Raw genomic sequence first — 21,121 nt, forward strand, 5'->3', positions numbered from 1 at the left:
CTCCTTAAAGGTCTCACTTCTTAATACTGTTATGATGGTGACTATGTTTCCAACATACACTTTTGAGAGACTCCTTCAAATCATAGTATGTAGATGACATCTAATTTTTATTTTTTGTTTTAGTTCAATAATCTGTTTATGAGACCTATCTATATTGTCAAGCAGGAAAAGACCTGAGTAACCTTCCTCTGATCTCAGTAAAGGAGGAGGCTGAGGACACTACATCTCATTCTGCTGGTGGTGTTGGGAGAATGACATCTTCTCAATTGATAGGATGGGTGGTCCTTCCCAAAATAAGTAAACAAGTTCAGTTCCCAGTGTCTGCAGAAAGGGGAGCAGGGGAGCCAGTCTAAGCCTGAGCACAGAGTACCAGGTTAGAGCCTAAGACAAAACAAGTATATTTTCTTTCTCTCCACACCACGTTGTGGTTCTCAAAATATCTCTGGCATTGTTTCTTTCTTCTATTATCATCCTAACTTAGGTCACCGTATCACCACTTTATTAGCCTCTTTGCCTTTATCCAGTTTCTTTTCCTTCTAATCCATCCAGTATACTAGTACAAAGTGAGCCTCTGAAAATAACTCCATCTAAACATCTTTATAGATTAAAAAAAATCTTTCAAGGGTTCCCTGTTGGATCCAACTCATGTTTCCGTTTGGCCTACTATGGCTCCCAACTTAAATGTTCTTGGCCTTTTAGTCTCGTATTAAATTCTTCTCAGAACTTCAAGTCCTGTACCTTGAGATTCTTCCCCTGGGCTCAGTGATTATCCACATATTCAAACATGCAGCAAAGGTTTATTGAATGCTATCAAGTACCAGGCACCATGCAAATGCCTGACATACATTTGTAAATAATAATGTACCAAAAACTGTAGATGTGCTACATTGTGATTTCCCCTTAACTTAGCATGGTAAGCTTCATCATAGTGACTTCTGGGCATTTGAAAAGTGCCACAGAGCTGTATGTTTTATTTTTTATTATTTGAAGTTAATTTGAATGTCAGAATGCATGTGAGTTTTCAGTTCACTTTAAATTTACCAAATGGAACTTGGTGATCTCTAAAATCTTTTTCAGCTGTGGTCTAGAATATAGGATAGTTGCAATAGGACCACTAGATGTCGCTACTGACAACACAAAAGATCAAGCAGAGCAAGGGCATGACATCACAGTAAGACTTTAATGAACACTACCAAATTAAGAATAAAAATGTGAAAACACCTATATAGATAAGTCATAAAAATCCTGAGAAATAGCTTCAGAGACGTAGGGATCCATTAAAGTAGCTCAGTGCCATGGACTCAAGAATAAATACTTGAAAGTCTTCAGCAACTTTAAGTGGTCAGCAGTTTAAGGAGGGGATTCGAGGGAGCTTATTTGCCCATTAGTTTTTAGATCTCTGTTTCTTGGAGTTAAAAATTCAGTCTTTATATCACAACCCACCCAGCACATTCCTGCCACACACATGCATGCACACCTAAACAGATACTGATTTCATATGAATCATACATATGTAAACACATATGTATACACACACAGGGACATGCACACACATATATACTGTCATCCTGCATAACATTTCAGCCAAAGATAGACCACTAATGTGGCTAGTATATGCCATCTGGCCTAGATGTATAGTGGGCTATACCATCTACTTCTGTGTAAGGGCATTCTATGATATTCACCCAGTTATAACATCATTTAATGATGCATTAATTTGTCAGAACATTTCCCCATTATTAAACGGTGAATGATGTGGTTGAAACCAAAGTTTCACAAAATAATAACACTTTTACCATGTATGATGCATTTTGATACTCTCTTTAATGTGTTCTTCATTTTAAAAAATATTGACCATAACCAACAAATTGACTTTAATTGATCTAATAAACTTCCTTATATTTAATAATATATCAGAAAACAGAGGTTCAGAGAATTGTAGTGACTTTCCCCAAGAAACATAGTGAGTCAGGAGTCAGGCATTTTAGGATAGCAGCAAGTTTTGTTTTGGAAGGCCCTAGGCAAAAACTGAAAAGTGTTTAGCACACTCCCAACCCCACCTACACCCCTTTTACCTTCTAAATTCAATGGCCAAGTACATTGTGATGAAAAGTCAAACAATATGTATGTGTGTGTGTGATTAAATGCAGCAGTTTTTAAAAATACAGATTTTTGAAGAGTAGGAATGAAAAAATACAGATTTTTTTCCTAAATGTGATCAGTGTAACTTCTCTTCTTGAATCCTTTTAGTAGCTCTTTGTGGTTTTCAGATAAGTACAAACTCTCAGTGTAGCAATAAATGCCCTTCCAGACCTGGCTCCAGGTCAGGTAGTTAGCTTCATTCTTTACTACTTCCCTGTATGACCTTTGTGGTTTTTCCTTTACTCTTGACTTGACTAAATCCTAAGTTTTTCAAGAGTCTACTTACATTCCTCTTCTAAAAAGCCTTCCTTAGCATCTGCTTCTCACACCTCAGCCACAGCATACTTCCTCCTGTCTCCAAGTCTCTTTCCTATCTATCTCCACTGTACTATAGCATTTTGAGAAGCCAGGCTCTGTCTCCTGTTTCTGTCCCTAGTACCTAGCCCAGGGTTCAGCACATGAAGAATTTCCATATGATACAGATATGATAAACACATGTAAGAATATTTTCATATTCTTACTCTCAAACTTTAATCCCAAATTTACAATCTCATTAGAGTATCACTCTGTGAATTATGTAAGGGCTAGTTTTAACAATGCAAAACTCATGTCCTATATTTTAGGAATATGACTAAAAATAACTAAACCTACCATGGGGTAATAGATGAGAAAACCCAGTTTTGACAGTTTTTCTCTTGATTTTAGTAAGTTTTTTTGGGGGGGGGGCAGAGGCAGTAATTTTCTTTTTTGCACCTCCAGTTTGTAGGTTAGTACTGCTAGTACAACCTCTGCTCCTTCTTCTAATCAAAGAACTCCCTCTTCTTTCCAGAGGAAAATCTTAAAGAAAGGAAGGGCTCAGAGGGAAGGAGAGCCAATTAAAAGCTCATAATGACTAAGGACAGTGAGTAATGAAGGGAGAGCAGGCATTCAGTGGAGATTGTGGGGTCAGAGAAGACTTCATGATCAAGGGAATCGCATATACTAGGTTGGGAATTGAATAGAGAGGTGTGTGCAAAGAAGCCATTTCAGAGGGAACCAGAGTGAGCAACCATCAGAAAAGGATGTGAGTGGAGGGGTCAGGAGCCCATCCAGGGTTGGTGTGGGGAAGGGTCAGGCATACAGTAAAGTGGCAAGGAATAGGTAGTGGCATTCTCACAGGAGCAAGGCCATCATCCATCATTAACCCTAATTTCCTGCAGCATTGTTGGTTATGAAGTACATTCAGAGTTATGTATTGTTTTGATCTTCTCTGTCTTTGTCAGGTAAGTGTGATTTTGTGGGCTTTGTTTTATAGAAATAGTAAAAAAGGAAATGAAGGAAAATGGCCTCATACCCTACATCTCCAGACTTCTGCCCATTTCACAGACCCAAGAGTCCTAGTGGACCACGGAGGACACAGAGATGAGATTTCCCACTTTACAAATTAGGACACTGAGAACTCAATAGTTGAAGGAACTTTTCCAATGGCACATGAAAGTAGCTTTATTTCTTTTTGAAGGTTCTTTGCATTATATTAACTGGAAAGGAAACGGAGGAAAAAATATTCTCTTGCCAAAATGAAAAGAATTGTTACTTTGAAAAACTTGTTCTTTTTTTTATTAGGATATATTCAATTTTTATTAGGATGTATTCATTGTACAGGAGGATTCATTGTGACAATTCCAAATAGGCTCATATTATACATTGGTTAGATTACCCCCACTGGCCCTGCCCTTAAACCCCCTCCCCACCTCACTTAAAGCAACTGCAAGAGGTTTCTTAGTTCTGTTTCACGTAGGTATATGAAGTCCATCTACCATATACTGTCACTTTAATCATCTTCCTTCACCCTCCCCTCTCCTACTAGTAACCCCCCTGCACACACACACTGTACCTACTTAACAGTCCTGCCTTTAAGTTGATGTTCAAAGGGATTTCTCAATATATTCCCACTATGGGTATACTTTACTTTGGTCCATCAACCCCTTCCATTGCTCTCTCTTACCCTTTAAAAAATATTTTCTAATGTATTTCTTTTAATCACTGTTGGGTTAACAGTCTGTTAGTCTAACTACACTTTTAAAATAGGAATTTTAGCAGCAAAAAATTGAAAGTTTTTTCCAATGAAAAAATTCTGAAAATGGAGGTGTTAAAAGAGATGGATCAGTCTGGGGAAGGAGGTTTCCGAAATCTACAGGCACTCTTCAGGAATTTTTTCTGCCATGAATGAAGTTTTAGGTTTTCACCAGTCAGAGAAAAAATATTTTCACTCTTTTAAAAACTAAACTGGCCTTAAGTTCATTCTGTTATCTTAGAATTTGTTTTAAAACTTTTTAAATTAAATTTTATTTTTTTCACCTCAGAATCTGCTATCTAAGGATAACTAGTATTTCCAGATATCATTTTATCACACACACACAATACACATCCAGAAATGACATGACTTAAAAAATGACTTGCTGAGAAATCTGTGTTTATATTAGGGAGAGTGAGGGAAAAAATCCCTGGCAGAAGTTGAAAAGATGTTAAGTGGTAAATACCAAAATGCCCAGCAAGCATATAAGCAGACTCTCATCCTAGCATGAATATGTACAGCTCAGCATTTTAAAATTTACTTTTAACTTTTTAACTTTTCTAGAAGCTTGAGTTAACCATTTCTCTACTTCTACTCTCTTTCTGAGAGTTCAGCCCTTAACTTGTAGATCTGGACTGACTGGGGTGTTGTCATGGTCTCCATGATTCACCATTAGATGGTTGCCTCATTCTAAATATGTGATTCCTTCCTTCACTAAGCCTTCTCTGATTACCACAAGTAGTATAGTTTTCTGTTGCTGTAACACAGTACCCGAGACTATGCAATTTATAATGAAAGCAGCTTATTTTAGCTCATGTTTTGGAGGCTGGGAAGCTCAACGTCAGGTACCTACATCCTAGCAAGGACCTCATGCTACTTCAACTTATGGCAGAAAGCAGAAGGCTAAGAAGGTATGTGCAGGAGTTGAGGGGACACAGGTGCTGACCCACTTTATAGTGACCCACTCCCACCAGAACCAATCAGTCCTGAGAGAACTGCATTAATCCCTGTTGGCAACCTAACCATCTTTTAAAATTCTCACTATTTCTCAGCACGAGTACAGTGGGAATCACATTTCAACATGAGTTTCAGAGGGGGCAAACCATAGTCACCATTTTTTTTTAAAGTCCCTTAAATTTTCTTACTTTTCATTTATAGAGATCCCTGCCTTACAATGGTTCAGATTACAACTTTTTGACTTTATGATGGTGTGAAAGTGATACACATGCAGTAGACACTATACTTCAGATTTTGAATTTTGATCTTTTCTTGGGCTAGTGATATGCAGTCCAATACTCTCTCATGATGCTGGACTGCAGCAGCTAGCTGCAGCTCCCAGTCAGCCTTGAGATCATGAAGATAAACAATCAAACTCGACAGTACATAGTGTTGCCACGTTTTTTTGATATTGTGTTTCCTGGTTTGGTATCCCATAACATCTACAAAATGCCTGTGCCGATTTAGCACTTTATTTTAAAATAGGCTTGGTGTAAGATGAGTGTTCTGAGAATATATAATGACGCTAAGCTACGATGTTCAGTGAGTTAGGTGTATTAAATGCATTTTCAACTTACAGTACTTTTAACTTACAATGGGTTTACCAGGATGTAACTCTGCAGTAAACTGAGGAACATCTGTATTGCCCACACATCAAGAAGCAAGTCCACCATGTATAGAATTGAAAGGGCTTGTCATTAGGGCAATACAATACAAATTAATGCCACAATAAAAAAAGTGTCCAAACTAGAGATTTTCCAGGGAGTGTGTACATCAGAATCATCCCAGAAAGGCTATTTCAGAAGGTGGCCCCAGCACTTGTAGCTGTAAAACATCCTCAAGTGATTCTAAAGTACATCTCTCATTAAAAGAAACAATCTAGTTTCTCTAGTTTAGCCAATTACATTTTTCTCTTAGTTTTAGTGCTTAAAAAATTAAAATGAAAAATAAAACAAGCAACCAAAACACACAATTCTTCCAGATGGGGTTCATCTTAATATCTTGCTGCCTATTAAACTTATTTGCAGACTGAATGAAAAGCAATCAATTATAAGGAAGTGAGCATTTAATGAATGTTTGTATAATGCTTTACAGTATTTTCACATGCATTAATGACCTCATGTGGTTCTCACAGCAACCCTATGAGGCAGCTTGTTACACTCATATTAAAGATGAAAACAAGTCTCAGGGATATGTAGACTTCCAAAAAATCCCTCAAATTATGAACAGTTGTGGGTTTAGCAAGTAGAAGGATAAAGCAACCATTTTTTTTACTATTGTAGGTAAAACACTTTAAATATTTAAGTATTTACTACCTCTTAAAAAAAACTTCTAATTATTATGACATACTTTGCCTGTGAAACACATTATCTGACTTAAAATATTTGAGGTTTTTTCCTTATTCTGTATCTATCTGTCATTCTGTCTGCACACACACACACACACACACACACTCACACACTCACTCATACACACTCATTCACATACACTTGTAGAATAAAATAGAAATTATCTATTGCCCCTTAGTTCAATTGTGGAAGAATAATTTAAGATACATCATGTTGATGACATTACTTCTCAAGGACATGTAAATTCTGTACTTTACTTCCAATACACCTATGTTAAAATGAATACAGAAATATACTTCTCCATCAATCTCTATATCAGAAGAAGGAATGTGAAGTGCTTGACCAAAAGAATTGGTTTATCAGGATGTAACCTCACAGTAAGTTGAGGAGCATCTGCAATGAACAGGTAAACATCAGAAAGCAAAACCACCATGCATAGAATTGGAAAGTGCCATAATGATGTCAGTAGTTATAGTAGTATTAAACTAGATTCATTTTTTGCTATTTATATTGATTTGTACCTGTGACATGTTTCTTCTAAACATTCAATATCTCAAACATCAGTTACTGCCAATACTTTCTTCTTCGGGAAAAATCCATGTTAAATCTTAGTGAAAGGAAATATTATAGTATATCGGTCCCATTAAAATCAGGGCTAGCCAGGTAAACACTTGTTCTTCATGCCACAATTTCTAAATGCAACAGAAGATCTGAGAACAATAACAAAACAAAAGTGAAGAAAATAAAATCAGGTTAATTGAACAGCACGGACTTCTTTGGAAGATATTAGAACTAAAATAATAGCATCCACTTCTGTAATTGGTTGAATCCTACTTAGAGTGAAGTAAAATGCTTGCCAAATAACTAGGTACGGCATTGTTGGAAAACTAAAGAACAAACCAGGGCTCAGACCATTAAAGATAAAAGCAAAGTTACCACTGAGCAGGGATGTATCTAACACCAGGATTGTTCTAACAGCAAAACATGAAATTCAGACTTTTCTTTTTACCTTATCAGTTGACATATCACTCATCCTGAGAGGTAGCTCTGGCATAACTCAGAGGTAGATTCAGTCCAACAACTGGCCCTACAATACTCAGCCATGATATGATGTAGTTGACATTCCTAGGAAACAAGGGAAATACAGGCAATACAAACAAATGTTTCCATCATAGTTTTTGGATGAATGGTAGATATTCAGTGAGTCACCAAAAAGAACATAAATGAGGCTTTCTTCAAAGATGTACATCAGCTTAGAATCCCAGCATTTCTGAATGAAATGGGCTTCAGGTCCAAAGAGAATGTGAGGATCCCTCGCTAAAGTAGTTGAAAGGCCAGGTACAGCAGTGCTTCTCGTCACCTTGACTCAAATTTGCACTTAAAATTTACAGCATTTATTAAGGTAGGTGAGTGCAGTGGTTAAAAGTACGGTTCTGAGGCAAAAATTTTTGGATTCAAATATCAGTTCTACCACTAACTAGCTGTGTGACTTTCGTGGAGCCACTTAACTTCTCTGGTTTTTATCTTCCTTCTCTGTAAACTGGGTAAAATAATCATACTTCGCTCGTAGTGATGTTATATAAATCCAATGTGTTAACATATCTAAAACTCTTAGAAAAGCACCTAGCACATAGTAAAAAAATCAATGTGTTAGCTATTGTTATTATTACAAAGAATATTTCTTTTTTAGCCTAACTTTTAGAGTCACATAAAAACATTTATACTTTTAAAATCAGAGTAGAGGCCAATGTGTCTTGAAGGTGTTTCTTACCTATTGATTTTCTGAGAATTCTTTAATACAGGAGTCATGAATTCATTTGTCTTGCAGGGATGTAATACAAAAAAGGGTTGCCCAAGTATTGGATGTTCCTGTGAGAATCAGAGTTGGTCCAGGATTGTCACTGTGAGTTACTTTGAAAAAGTTAAAATAAATAATCTAGTTTGCTCTTTTAAAATAAAGGTCTGTCTTACATTATAAGTTATTCATTAACAAACAGGTTGGTTTTCTATTTTGAAATACAAGTTATAATCCAAACATTACAAGAAGGTGGTGAGAAAGAGCTATTCATTGATAAATAGTATGCAGGTTCAGTGAGGCACACATTTTGTTTACACACTACAAACTGTAGATAAATTATATTAGTTTCCTTCCTTTGTTGGCCAGTAGTTTTCTTAGTGTTTTTCCTCAAGGATGCCCAGGAAGTCCAGTAGCTTGAATACCTACACAATGTATTTCACTGACCTCTTTCTCAATAGTTAGGGAGGCAAAGTCATTTCCATGTATTTACCTAAATTTGGTCAACACATTAATTTTTTCGGGCCTAACTACATCCAGTGCCCACGGGCACATGTAGTCTGTTTCTCTCAAGGCTATATGGCTGTTTCTATAAGCTAAAATTCCATAGGAGGAGTAACTCTACTCCTTTTATAATGAAATGATTGGATATAAGGCACAAGTCAGACTGCTGCCAGTTTAGAGATATGACCATCATTCAGCAAATAATGGGAACTCCTAAGAGGTTTCTGTGTTGTGAGTAATCTGTGCATAAGGTCTACCAACAAAAAAATATTTGGTGATGATAAATTTATTGACTGTTTACATGTGGATTAACCATTATGTTGGATACTGCAAACTCAAATGGCTATGAAATCCAGGCATGTGACCTACTGGGGGGATGCCCATTAAACACACCAGCAGTGACAGGGACTGAGAGGGCCAGGCTTGCTACTCTGCACAGGCCAACTGTGTCAAAATAGCCTAGAAAGCCAGAAGTTTATGTAAAGCCTTCTAAATATAAGTACTGGACAATTTAAAAAAAATGCAATGAGCCTAATAAAACAGGCTTGTAGCTGGATTTGGACTAGAGGCTGCCCAGCTTCTTCTATTGGCTGAACTCAGAGGGCTAGTGGAGTGGCTCAAGTGGTAGAATACCTGCCTAGCAAGTGTGAGGACCTGAGTTCAAACCTCAGTACTTGCATGCACACACACACACACACACACACACAAGTGAAGAAGCTGAACTCAGGGTGCTTGTGGGAGAATTATGTGGATGTTCCTGCTGCCTCCACCCCTCAGCCCCAAGCATTCATGTCTGCATGCATGTGCTCACATCCATTCATGAGAATTGCAAAAGACAGTTCCACTTGCAATGGTGACATTAGGCATGGAGATTTGGAGGATTTGTTGAGCAAACAGCAGACAAGCCAGAAATTCAATAGAGGTCCTAAAATTGAGAGTTGCAGAAGGGCAAGATAGGTCCTCTAGGCATCTCTGGCTGATAGAAACTATGAACGCTTGCAGGAAAGACATAAGAAGGTCTGGTGAAGTAAAAGCCAAGGCTGACTTGAACACTACTTGAATTTTGAGTGTGTCTCAAATCATACACCATCCATCAGCAAAGAGGAAGGACTTATGGGCTTGAGATAGTTAAGCACAGTCTTTGTCTAATCATTTGCTAACCAGTAGCTATACAGACATAGCTGAAGAACTTGGAAGAAGGCAGGCAAAAAAAAATTTTAATGTAAACAAAAAGCCAACCATGGGAGCATATACCTGTAGTCCCCAGCTACTTGGGAGACTAGGGAAGAGGATCATTTGACTCCACTATTTCAGGACTAGCCTGGGCAAGATAGTGAAACCCCATCCCAAAAAAACAAAATTAAGGGCTGGCAGAGTGTCTCAAATGGTAGAGCACCTGGCTAGCAAGCCTAGGACGCATAAGGCCCTGTGCCAGTACCACCAAAAAATAAAAAATAAAATAGGGGAGACATAGTCTGCAGATAAATCCTAGGAAAGCTATTAATACAGAACAATACAATAAAGCAACAATACAGAAAGACAACCCTCAAGGGAAACTATCAGAAGCCAGAATGCTGCATTGTACTATTCAAAAAATCTAGTTTTCAGAGAAATTTATGAGACATACAAAGAAACCAGACTGTGATACATATTGGGGTGTGGGGTAGAAGTCATCAATAAAAATTGACTCTGAGTGGGCCAAGATGCTGGATTTATAAATAATGCAAATCAGCTACTGTAAATACATACAAAGAATTTGAACTAAATTAACTATGTTTAGAATTAAAATAGAAAAATTATGACAATGATTCTGCAAATAAAGTAATCTCAATAAAGGGATATAAACTGCAAAAGAAAAAACCAAATAGAAGTTCTGGGGTTGAACAATATGATACTAGAAATAAAAAATTCATTAGATAGGTTAATAGTGGATATGAGATAGCAGTATAAAGAATTAGTGGATTATTAGATATATTAATAGAAAGTATTCAATCTGAAACAGAGAGAGGGAAGAAAAGGGGAGGGGTAGTGAGCTCTTTTTTGTTTTACCATCACAAACGTTGTAGTAATCTGAGATGGAGAAGAGAAAGGAATAGGCAAAATATTTAAAGATGCACTGGTTAGAGATCCAAGAATCTCAACAAGTCCTCAGCAGAAACAGAGGTCAACATCTACCACATCAAACTCAAGTGGCTAATAGCCAAAACAAGGAGAAGATATTAAAATACAAGGTGAAATCCCCCTGAACAATCAATACACTTTAAAAAAAGGTCAGGAAGGTAAAACAGGTCCTGTTAGGGGGTAGGTACCAGGAAGAGGGGGAGGGAAAAAAGAGGGTTAAGGATGGTAACTATGGTGGATATATTTTGTATTCATGTATGAAAATAGAATAATGAAACCCATTGAAATTGTTCTTAGAAGTGTGGGGGGGGGGAGGATGAGGGAGAACCATGGAGGGGGTGAATCTAATTAAGATATATCCTAAGCACATATGTGTCACAATGTATCCTCCATGTACAACAATCATATGCTAATTTTAAAAGATCAGATAAAGGACTCCTCACATAAAAAAAGGAGAAGAACAACACTGGATGATTTATTGATCCAGGAGGTATAGAGTGAAATAATGCTGGGGGCAGGGGAACCCTCAATACTGTCTACCAGGAATTCTACATCCAACAAAAACCATCCTTCAAAAAACCTGAAGGTAATGTAAATATATGCCCAGGGAAATAAACTGAGAGAATTACTTGCCTCTAGATCTGCCTTATAAGATATACTAAAGGAAGTCCTTCAGGAAATAATATCAGAGAATAACTCAAATCTATAAGAAAAATGAAAAGCCTCATATATGGTGAATATAAAGCCAGGCATGGTGGCTAACACCTTCAATTCCAGCACTTGGGAGACTGAACTGGGAGGACTGCCAGTTCAAGACCAGCTTGGGCTACGTAGAGAAACCCTATCTCAAAAAACCAACCAATCAAACAAAAAACTATTTAAGAATTATTTTCTTCCTTTAATTTCTTAAATGCTATAGATTATATAAGCAAAAATTACAACACTGTAGCATTAGGTTTGTAAAATATACAGATGTAATTTATATGGCAATAATAACACAAAGGAAGAAGAAATGGAAGCACACTGAAGAAGATTGCTATATGTTATCAAAATGAAGTCAGCATAAGGTTGTACTTCTATTGTTAGAAAGTTAGTAAGGGTGTTGGCTTTGAGAGCATTTAGAGTTCAAAAGCATCTTACTGTGAAATAAATCCTTTAAGTATATTGTTAGTCATGGTCACTTTCTAACAAAATGTGTCAAAAACATGCATACTTAATTACATGGTTAAATTGTACATGTTTCAACAACCAATACTTTCTAAAATGAGTTAGCTTTTCTTGGTTGTGGCAAATTAATCCAATAATTAATTACTTTTCAAATCTAGATGAAGTATTAATTTTCTAAATACTCAAAATAAATCCTTATTTCTAAAAATAGGTTGAGCATCCTTATCCCAAATGCTTGGGACCAGAAGTGTCTCAGATTTTGGAGATTTTAGATTTGGGGATATTTCATAGATTTTTGCCAGTTGAGCATCCCTTATCCAAAAATCCAAAATCCAATATGCTCCAAAATCAGGAACTTTTGTTGGTGTTCAAAAAGTTTTGGATTTTGGAGCATTTTAGAGTTCATAGATTAGGAGTGCATAATACTACATATAGGATTACTGAACACACAGCCTTGCATTATGAATAATACAATAATGCTTATACTATACAGAAAAATACCAAGTTTCTTTGATGTGACTGTAATTCATATATTCTCTCATTCATTTAGCAACAATTGTTTTCTTGTCTGATAATTTTTAATCGATTTAAGCCTAACTCTAGGCAAAGGGTCTCTAGTTTTCAAATGTGGTGGTTAGTCTCATGGAGATCTTGATGAGGCACAGATTACAAAATTCACAGTTTGTCTAGTGACCTCAGCCAATATGATTTTTTCAGTCACATTCAATCAGCTAATCATGCAAGCCAGCAATTTATATCCAGATCAAGTAGTGTAGAGAATTTACAAATAATCTGAGGCATGTGATCAATACAGACAATTAATCTGCATAATATTCTCCAAAAGCCATTTTTCTGCAGTTGAGATTTTCATAAGGCTTATGCTATCAGGAAATATTATCTCTATTTTCTCTTTTCCCTTCAGACAGCCAGAACCAAGATGAAAGGAGTCTTTAGTTGGCTTAGGAATTATGTGCTGGAGTTAAAGAGATTATCTAAACTCCTACTCCTGATTTGTTTAGATACTTTTCTCAGAACTGAAAGAACGTCAAAACTGTTGGAACCTTTTTAGTGACATTTCTTAGATCAGTTCAAGAGGTAAATTCATGTGAAAGTGCTACCATCTGCTGTCAGTACTAATGAACTGAGCAAATCTGCACTGAGAAAAATGTCCGTGTGAAAATACATAGCCAATGAACTGTTAGGCTTACAACTCAATAAACACTTCCACTAGAACAAAGTTCTGCTAAATGGTTTCCTGTGAAAATAGAAATGATGGGTCAGATTTCTAGCTCTGTAATTCCAGAAGAGTTATAAAGGCACATTCTCTTATGAAATTTAATTTAGCAATGGTTAAATGTCTCATAAAGTAAGTCTGACATGTATACTGTGAATTGGTTTTAGAACGATTAGATGTGGCTATCAGAAGGAAATGATAATACTGCACCTTCATCTTACGAGTAATAAATACGATGAGTTACTTGGTTCATTTCTTAATTTTCTTGGCTCTCTGGGAAGGCAAAAATATAATTTCACATAGTAAGCTTTTAGACAGCTCCATATTCCAGACAGATCAAATTTGCTTTCTATACTGGGCACATTCTGTAGAAACAGAGAGAGGTGTCTCCCTCATTCTACACCCTCAGCAAGGGAAGGCACATGGTCATCTACAGGCCCAGGTACTGTCTTAAGAGCTTTACACAGGTTGCCTACCCCAATGACTCTGAGGAAGGCTGCATTATCGTCCCTTGATCTCATGTGTCAGGTCATGAATAGTGAGGGTCCTCCAAAGTCTGCAGGCTCCCACTGCCGCTCTGCATGCCTCTGACCAGACTTGGTGTCTAGGATAGTCCCTGGCTTTCATCCTCTCTGGTCTATCTCTTTAAAAATCTATTTATCTACTTTAAAATAATGTGTTTTCATAAAATTCTAAGAGCAATACACAGAGAGAGAAGGAAAAAGAATAAAACCAGGATAATCTAAAGCTGCCCAACCCAGATTTAATCACTGGTGAATTTCCTTTCAGACCTTTTATATACACACATTTATAGTTTTGATACTGAATAATGAACATTCAGTAAGTATGTGTGTGCCAATCCCTGCCATGTCTTTTGTTGGATCATCTCTAGGCATCTTGTGTTTACTTAGGTCTGAACTTTAGTATTTGCTTCCAAATATTGTCTGGGTTTATTATTTCTTGCTTTTAAAATGTTCCATGGTATTTAAAAGAATATGAATAAAAAATATGTAACCTTCAGTTGCTGGCTACAATGTTTTATAGGATTCATTACATCAAGATAATTATCTGTGTTGCTCACATCTTCTATATTCTTGTCTGCTTGATCCATCAATTTCTAAGAAGTTCAGATCTTTTCTACCACAGTTGATTTGTGTGTTTCTGTTAGTAGCTTGCCAATTTTTGTTTTATATACTCTGAAACTGTACTATTTAAATGCACAGAAGTATATCTTCCTAGAGAACTGGAGCTTTAATATGAAATGATCGTACTTGTCTCCGATTATGCTTTCTGCCAAAAAGGATTCTTATCTGATATTAATATATCCATAACAGCTTTCTATTTACATTATAGATTTAAAATTCATTTGATTTTCAATCTTCCTGTGTCTTTATTTGATGTAAAAAGAACATAGATAGATTTTTTAAAGGCCACCATTACAATCTGTCTCTTAAATGGAAGATTTAGTCACTTATAGGCTTTATGATTACTGATACAATTTTACCTATTCCATCTTATTGTGGACTTTTAATTCATCCTATTTTTAATGTTTCTCTTTTGCTCTTTCCCGCACTTTGCTGCTTTTTTTTTTGGACCTATTATAAAAGTTTTTTAAAATTCATATTGCTTTTTCTCTTTTTATTAGCTTAAAAATTACATGTATTTCTAAGTTTTTAATAATTGTCCCCAATTTTTAACTATTTTACTGAATGTAATCTACTAATTATTCAATATCTTTTCCTTGTAACCAAATCAAGTCCCTTAGGATGATTGATTCTGATCTACCCTTCCTGAATTTTGCACTATAATTTTCTGGTATTTCAGTTGTATCTTTTGCTTTTTTTTAACCCCATAAAGTAGATACTATTAATATTTTATAACTCAGTGTTTGTTGAGCTTTTCTCACATTTTACTATCTCTCACTTAACATTGCCCCTATATCAGCATTCATTTTGGGATCACTTTCTTTATCATTGAAATATATCCTTCAGAATATTTCTTAGGTAATAGGTAATAAATGGTTCCATCCTATGAATGCTTTATGTTGTCCTCAGTTTTGAAAAATAAGTCGTGTGGGTAAAAAAATTCTAAGTTGCAATTATATTCTTTTAGCCCTTGAATTATATCATCCCATTTTCTTCTGGCTTCCATTTTTTTCTAATTAGAAGTGAAATCAGTCTAATTGTCACTCTTGTTAAGGTCTTCTCTTTCTCTCTAGTATCACAATAATATGTCAGGGTGTGAGTTTCTTTTCATTTATACTGCTTGGGACTCACTGAGTTTCCTGAGTGTATACATCAATGTCCCTTCCACAGCTCTGAGAAATCCTTGGCAGCCACTCTTTGAAAGTTGCCTCTCCTTCATTCTCTCTAGTCTCTCCTTCTGAAACTACTATTAGATATGTTAATCCTCTTCTATGCCTTCTAGTTCTTAAACTATAAGTCTATTTGCCATCTTTTTCTCATTTCTTACTAAAATATATGCAATTCAGATTTTTCTTCTAGTACATTAGTGCTCCCTTTAACTATATTTATGTGGTTTTTAATCTAGGTCTTCTAATTATGTACTTTCTAAATGTTCTATTCGATTATTATTAAATTTGTCCATTTTGATAGTCTCTTCTTTCAATCTCACACTTTTAGTATTTTCATCCATTTAAAAATATGCTTGCTGGGGATGTAACTCAATGGTAGAATGCCTGCTTAGCATGTATGAGGCTTTGGGTTTGATCCCTAGCATGAAAAACAACAACAAAAAAACAAAAAAAAACCAATAAAAATATGCTCAATGTATTTGTAGTTTGCACTGAATAGTTTCAATATATGAATTTGTGGGTTCTGATGCTACAATCTGTTGTCTCAGCAGGCTGTTACTCTTAAAGGCCTGTAACAGATACTGTATTTTTTAGTTGTGAATTTGTAGTAAGACTAAATATGACAATTCTTTGAGGCCTAGGATTAAAAGTTCATCTCCCCTAAGAAGTTTCTACGTGCTTCTGCCTGGTGCTCAGGAGGGATTCTAACTCCATATGAACACGAGGATAGACTTGTATTTAGGAATTTCCTGGAGAGATATTTTTTTCCTGCTTTTATCTGCTCTATGCATAGTAAGGCAAAGAGAGTCAAAGGAAATAGATAAAAAAATTAAATATATAGAATATGATGGGTAGGGGTCTATTTTACACATGTTTGAAAAGAAAGGCCTCATTTCAGAAACATTTGAGTAAGAGACCTGAGCAAACCACAAATTTTTGGGGGAAAGAATTTTGTTTATGATGATTTAGCAGAGTGAGATGTAATATAAGATAATTAAATCTATGATTTACATATAGTTTACCACTAAACTACTTGCTGTTCCCCAAACATACTGTTATTTCTTGCCTATAGACTTTTGAATATACTGGAACTCCCTCTCTCTCACCTTCACCCACTAATGCCTGTTTCTCTCCCAAAGCTCTCAGCTTTCTTTAACACCAACTCTGAATAAGGCACCCTCCATCTGTGTACCCACTGACTGCATCCCATGTTTATACCTACTGCTAATTCCACATTGCTCCATACAGGCCATTGACTGCATGTTCCTATACTATTCCCTCAGGGCAAAAGAAATATCCTCATTTCTATTTTAATTTCAGTACCCAGGACAGTGCCTTTCATCTAGTGGGTACGCAATAAATAATTGTGGAATCAATGCAGAGACAAAATAAATCTGACACTTTTTGGGTATCATGCCAGTCCTCTTCTCCTAAGAAGTTTCTACATGCTTCTGCCTGCTGCTTAGGAGGGATTCCAACTCCATATCAACATGAGGATAGGCAGTGAAGATATTAACACAATGAAGACAGATGTAAAATCTGCTCTCAGATAGTTTAGCCTAGTTCTAGATATGGGTTCAGCATCCCCAACTTAAAAATCTAAAATGCAAAACTTTTTGAGTGTCAACATGATGCTCAGAAAGTTTCAGATTTTGGAGTGTTTCAGAGTACAGATCTTCAGGTTAGAGATGCTCAACTGGTAATGTCTGTGCAAAATTTTCTAAAATCTGAAAAACTCCAAAGTCTGAGATATTTCTAGTTCCAAACATTTCTAATAAGAGATACTCAACTTATACTAGAAATATATGAAACAGCATTGTATTATTTCAGTTTCTGGAGCCTATAATCTAGTTGCAATTCAAATTGTAGAATGCATGTCCAGGAGAAAGACTCCCAAAGGTGAAAGAAGAGTTATCACTCACTTTCATACCCATAGAATTTCTCAAGAGAAAAGAACATCAGATCTCAGGAAGAACATAAATTTCAACTGGCCTATGTAGGGAGTGAGTATAAGACCAGGAACAACACAAGCTGGTAAGAAAGGTGACCTCTATGTAAAGGATTTTTCTTTTTCTTTTCTTTTTTTCCCATGATTTGGAGGGAAGGCATGGAGTGGCTTCATGCTTCTAGAGAAGACTGAAAGAATCACAGTAGTATGTACAAAGATTGAGATACTACTACATAAAGGATGTCTTGAGGTATCTTATGACTAAAGGGAACTCACTAGTAAACTAAAGGAGAACTGTGATGCACAGGTAGCCTGGGCCTGAGGTCTCATGGATTGAAAGGCCCCTTGTTCCCTGGAATGATGAAATACCCATGATGAGATCTGACATGCCTAGAACTACTATTTTCACAGTGCATCACCAAAGCTTATTGTGTGGGTTCCACTGTGCAGTTTCTGTAATGCTGTTTGGATGCTCTGCAGTTGAAAACATCAGATTGTACAATAGGGTATATATTTTCATAAAGTGAAAGGCACCTTGAGTCAAATGAGATAAGATATCTCCTCTTCTCTCCCCATACCCATTAAAGCATCTGCAATTCAAAGATTACAGAAGTCCCATACTACACAGAAAAGTATGATGCTGACAACTCAAAAGGTATAAATTGAGGATACATCAAAGTGGGTGAGTAGGGGGAAGCAATAGAGACTTCTGGAAGATTTGATGTTGCACCTGGTACAGACCTTAAAGGACATGCAGGAGTTGGGCAGGAAGAGAGAAGAATGTGGTAGAAAAGTTTGAGCTAAAAATAGTCCACTCCAAGTTTAGTGGGAAAGGAATTAAGTAAGAGGCATACTGACTTCCATCTTTCACATAAAACTGAGAAGCTTGGTAATTTAGAAATGAAACAAAAGTCTAATTTTGTTTATTTTGTTTTGTTGGTATTGTTAAGTGACCAAGGCAATCCCTTTATGATCCATGAATTCCCTGGAAATAAGCAACACCTATAGAGATGAAGAAGCAAGGTTTGAAATGTAGGCAATTCTATTTTAGTTTTGAAAAAAGAAGAAATACCTCAGTCCAAATTTCTACCCTTTACGGGTGCTGAGGATACAGACAGAAAGACAGTGAGGAAATATTTAAGAAAAAAGTATGAGAAAGAAATGAAAGTCTTGCCCAAGTACCCACAAAGGTCAGAAAGTCTCTCCTCATTTCTGGCATGGGCAGGGGAGCCACATGAACCAGCTTTGTTCCAGCTGCACCTATAGACATTTTGTGAACAGAAAGTCTAATGGTGGTAGGAAGGTGGTTTAAACAATTTAAAACAGTTTTAAAATTCATATGCTGCACAGATACTACCAGGATTCCTAGAATTTTTATTGAAAGTTAAACATCACAGTAATAATTCTCACACATCACCTTCCCTACTAACAAACCTTCCATTAACAGTTCCAGAGATAACCCAGAAACTAATTCTTCAACTCCTACATAAATCTATAAAGGTCTCCCTCTCTGGGCTTCTGACAGTCCGAACTCTAACTCTTACATTAGAGAGCAGCAGAGTTTGAATATATTTACAGAGTTTGTATGGGTTGTTGGTTTAAACAACACGATTAATATGCCAGAACTCTAAGTTCCCAAACTTATTCGGTTATCAATTTGTTGCATGTAATTTAATCTCTCTGTATTTTGATATATAAAATGGAAATAGCACTGCTGATACTTTGCAGGGTGAAAAGAAGATAACCACCAAGACCATTATAAAGCCTGCTGGGGGAAAAGAAGCTTATGTAAATGTGTATTAATTAAACAGTCATGGCTGCATAACTAGGTTAGGCATGATGATAAGACTGAATAACCACCTCAGCCGTCAGCATCAAGAAGAAATTAACATTTAATCCTAATGGCACTTGTTGCATTGTATAGAGTATTAAATTGTAATATTCTATAACATAACAGAGTAGCTAGCATCTTTCAGATCATTTTCAAAGAATCCTTTGATAGCACATAAGCTTATTAGAGACAACAGCCAAAGACAAAAACAAAAAAGCAACCCAATTACTAATGAAGAACTTGTAAAAAGCTAATCAAAGCTCTCATCCAGAGAAAATGAGAAAATCTGAGGCTCAGAATGATTTTGTATTGTATATTGATGAGATTTTTATATGGTGTCACAGAAAGAAAAATAAAACATTTAAATGAAGACAAAAAGGACTCTGAGTCTCTGCTTAAAAGCTATGTTATGTTCCATATCAATATTTTTATTAAAATGTTCTGTTGTGGTAGAAACATTCATTTAAAAAAAGATAGCTCCTGGGAGGTGCTGTCAATAGAGAACACTCTGGGTTTCTCGGTCTCTAGTCAAAGCCCTTAGTGTGAGAAGGGACAGACAGAAGATCCTATATTCAGGCCTCATCAGAGGGACAGCACAGGGTGCAGTTGAAAATGGAGGATCCCACCATTTTTTTCTCCATGTCAACAGAATAAAATAAAAACAATTCTGTTTTGGTGAGATGGGGGTTATAAGGAACCTAGCCTGAAGATGTAAGAGAACAATCACAAGGAGAATGTTAGATTGAAAATGACCAAAAAGGACAAGAGTGGGAGTAAAGTCTCAGGAGAAATAAGGACTAAAAAAACAGAGCACATTTCTCAGAGTAGGATCCAAGGACCATCAGAAACATCTGTTATTTGTTGATTGTGCAGTTTCCTGGCACCCACATCAACACAAGTGTGCTGGACATGTGTACTAGATTGAGGACCACTTGCTTCCCTAGGCAAAAAGGCTAGCCTTCTCCAACATGAATAGAAGGAAGGAGAGATGTTCACAATGATGTGCTGAGTTCAAAAGAAAAACACAGTAAAACAGCATTTCCCTCACTTAGGAGTACATGCAGATCTGCTAATGCATTGTGCATGGCACTGTAAAGCAGAGAGAACTGAAGAGCAAGATTAAATGGGATGGTACAAACACATGATGGGCTACTACTGAAAGATGCCACACTCTTCCCAGAAATACTTTGCTGTCAAAAAAAATATATTGCAGACAGGAATTAGGTAGTGGGGAACCCCATGTGTGGGTGGTCAGTTTATTGGGAGAGGTAGGTCTGAGTGAGACTGTGAGCACAGGCATCCTCTGAAAGAGAGTAATACAAACTGCATGTATTGAACACTGTGAGGATATCCACTTAATTCTAGTAATAATACTAAGGGGTCAATACATAAATATTGTAAAAAGGTGAGGAAATGGAGGCTTGGCAATGCCAATGAACTTTCCCAAGGTCAGCTATCTAAAGTTTGATATCAAAGTCCCTGCTTTACTTTTTTTTTTTTCAGAGTTAGTTGCCCTTTTGCAAATATACACATGGTAAATGACACCCAGTTCCTGTCATTCCTCTCCACCTTTCCCCTGCCTGAGGTATGCTGGAGTATGGGATGCACACAGGTACCTATAAGGCTCAAGACTCAAAGCTGGGGAAGGGTTTGGACAGATTAAGTCC

General features: G+C 36.5%; 1 protein-coding gene and 1 long non-coding RNA gene across 13 annotated transcripts in view; one reads left to right on the forward strand and one right to left on the reverse strand.

Moving 5' to 3' along the window:
• The window catches only part of Atg10 (autophagy related 10), a 273,358-nt gene that overhangs the window by 10,957 nt on the left and 241,280 nt on the right, over positions 1-21,121 (reverse strand). For 8 of the 12 annotated variants that reach the window (XM_074077165.1, XM_074077159.1, XM_074077161.1 and 5 more), the window contains 3 exons: positions 8,312-8,409; positions 7,550-7,665; positions 3,589-7,250 (listed from right to left, as the gene is read on the reverse strand). The exons of 1 other annotated variant lie outside the window; for it this stretch is intronic. In XM_074077165.1, coding sequence (XP_073933266.1) covers positions 7,566-7,665; positions 8,312-8,409 — 198 coding nt within the window. In that variant the 3' untranslated portion in view covers positions 3,589-7,250; positions 7,550-7,565. Of the gene's footprint in view, positions 1-3,588; positions 7,251-7,549; positions 7,666-8,311; positions 8,410-21,121 lie in introns of those variants that run through there. 3 more of the 12 variants (XM_074077164.1, XM_074077172.1, XM_074077173.1) reach the window with 3 other exon arrangements.
• LOC141424178 (uncharacterized) overlaps positions 8,099-21,121 on the forward strand; it is a 51,692-nt gene continuing 38,669 nt past the window's right edge. The window contains exon 1 of the long non-coding RNA XR_012449125.1: positions 8,099-8,443. This is a non-coding gene — a long non-coding RNA (uncharacterized lncRNA). The remainder of the gene's footprint in view (positions 8,444-21,121) is intronic.

This window comes from Castor canadensis, chromosome 6 (assembly GCF_047511655.1).
Source record: "Castor canadensis chromosome 6, mCasCan1.hap1v2, whole genome shotgun sequence".
Classification (NCBI taxonomy): domain Eukaryota; kingdom Metazoa; phylum Chordata; class Mammalia; order Rodentia; family Castoridae; genus Castor; species Castor canadensis.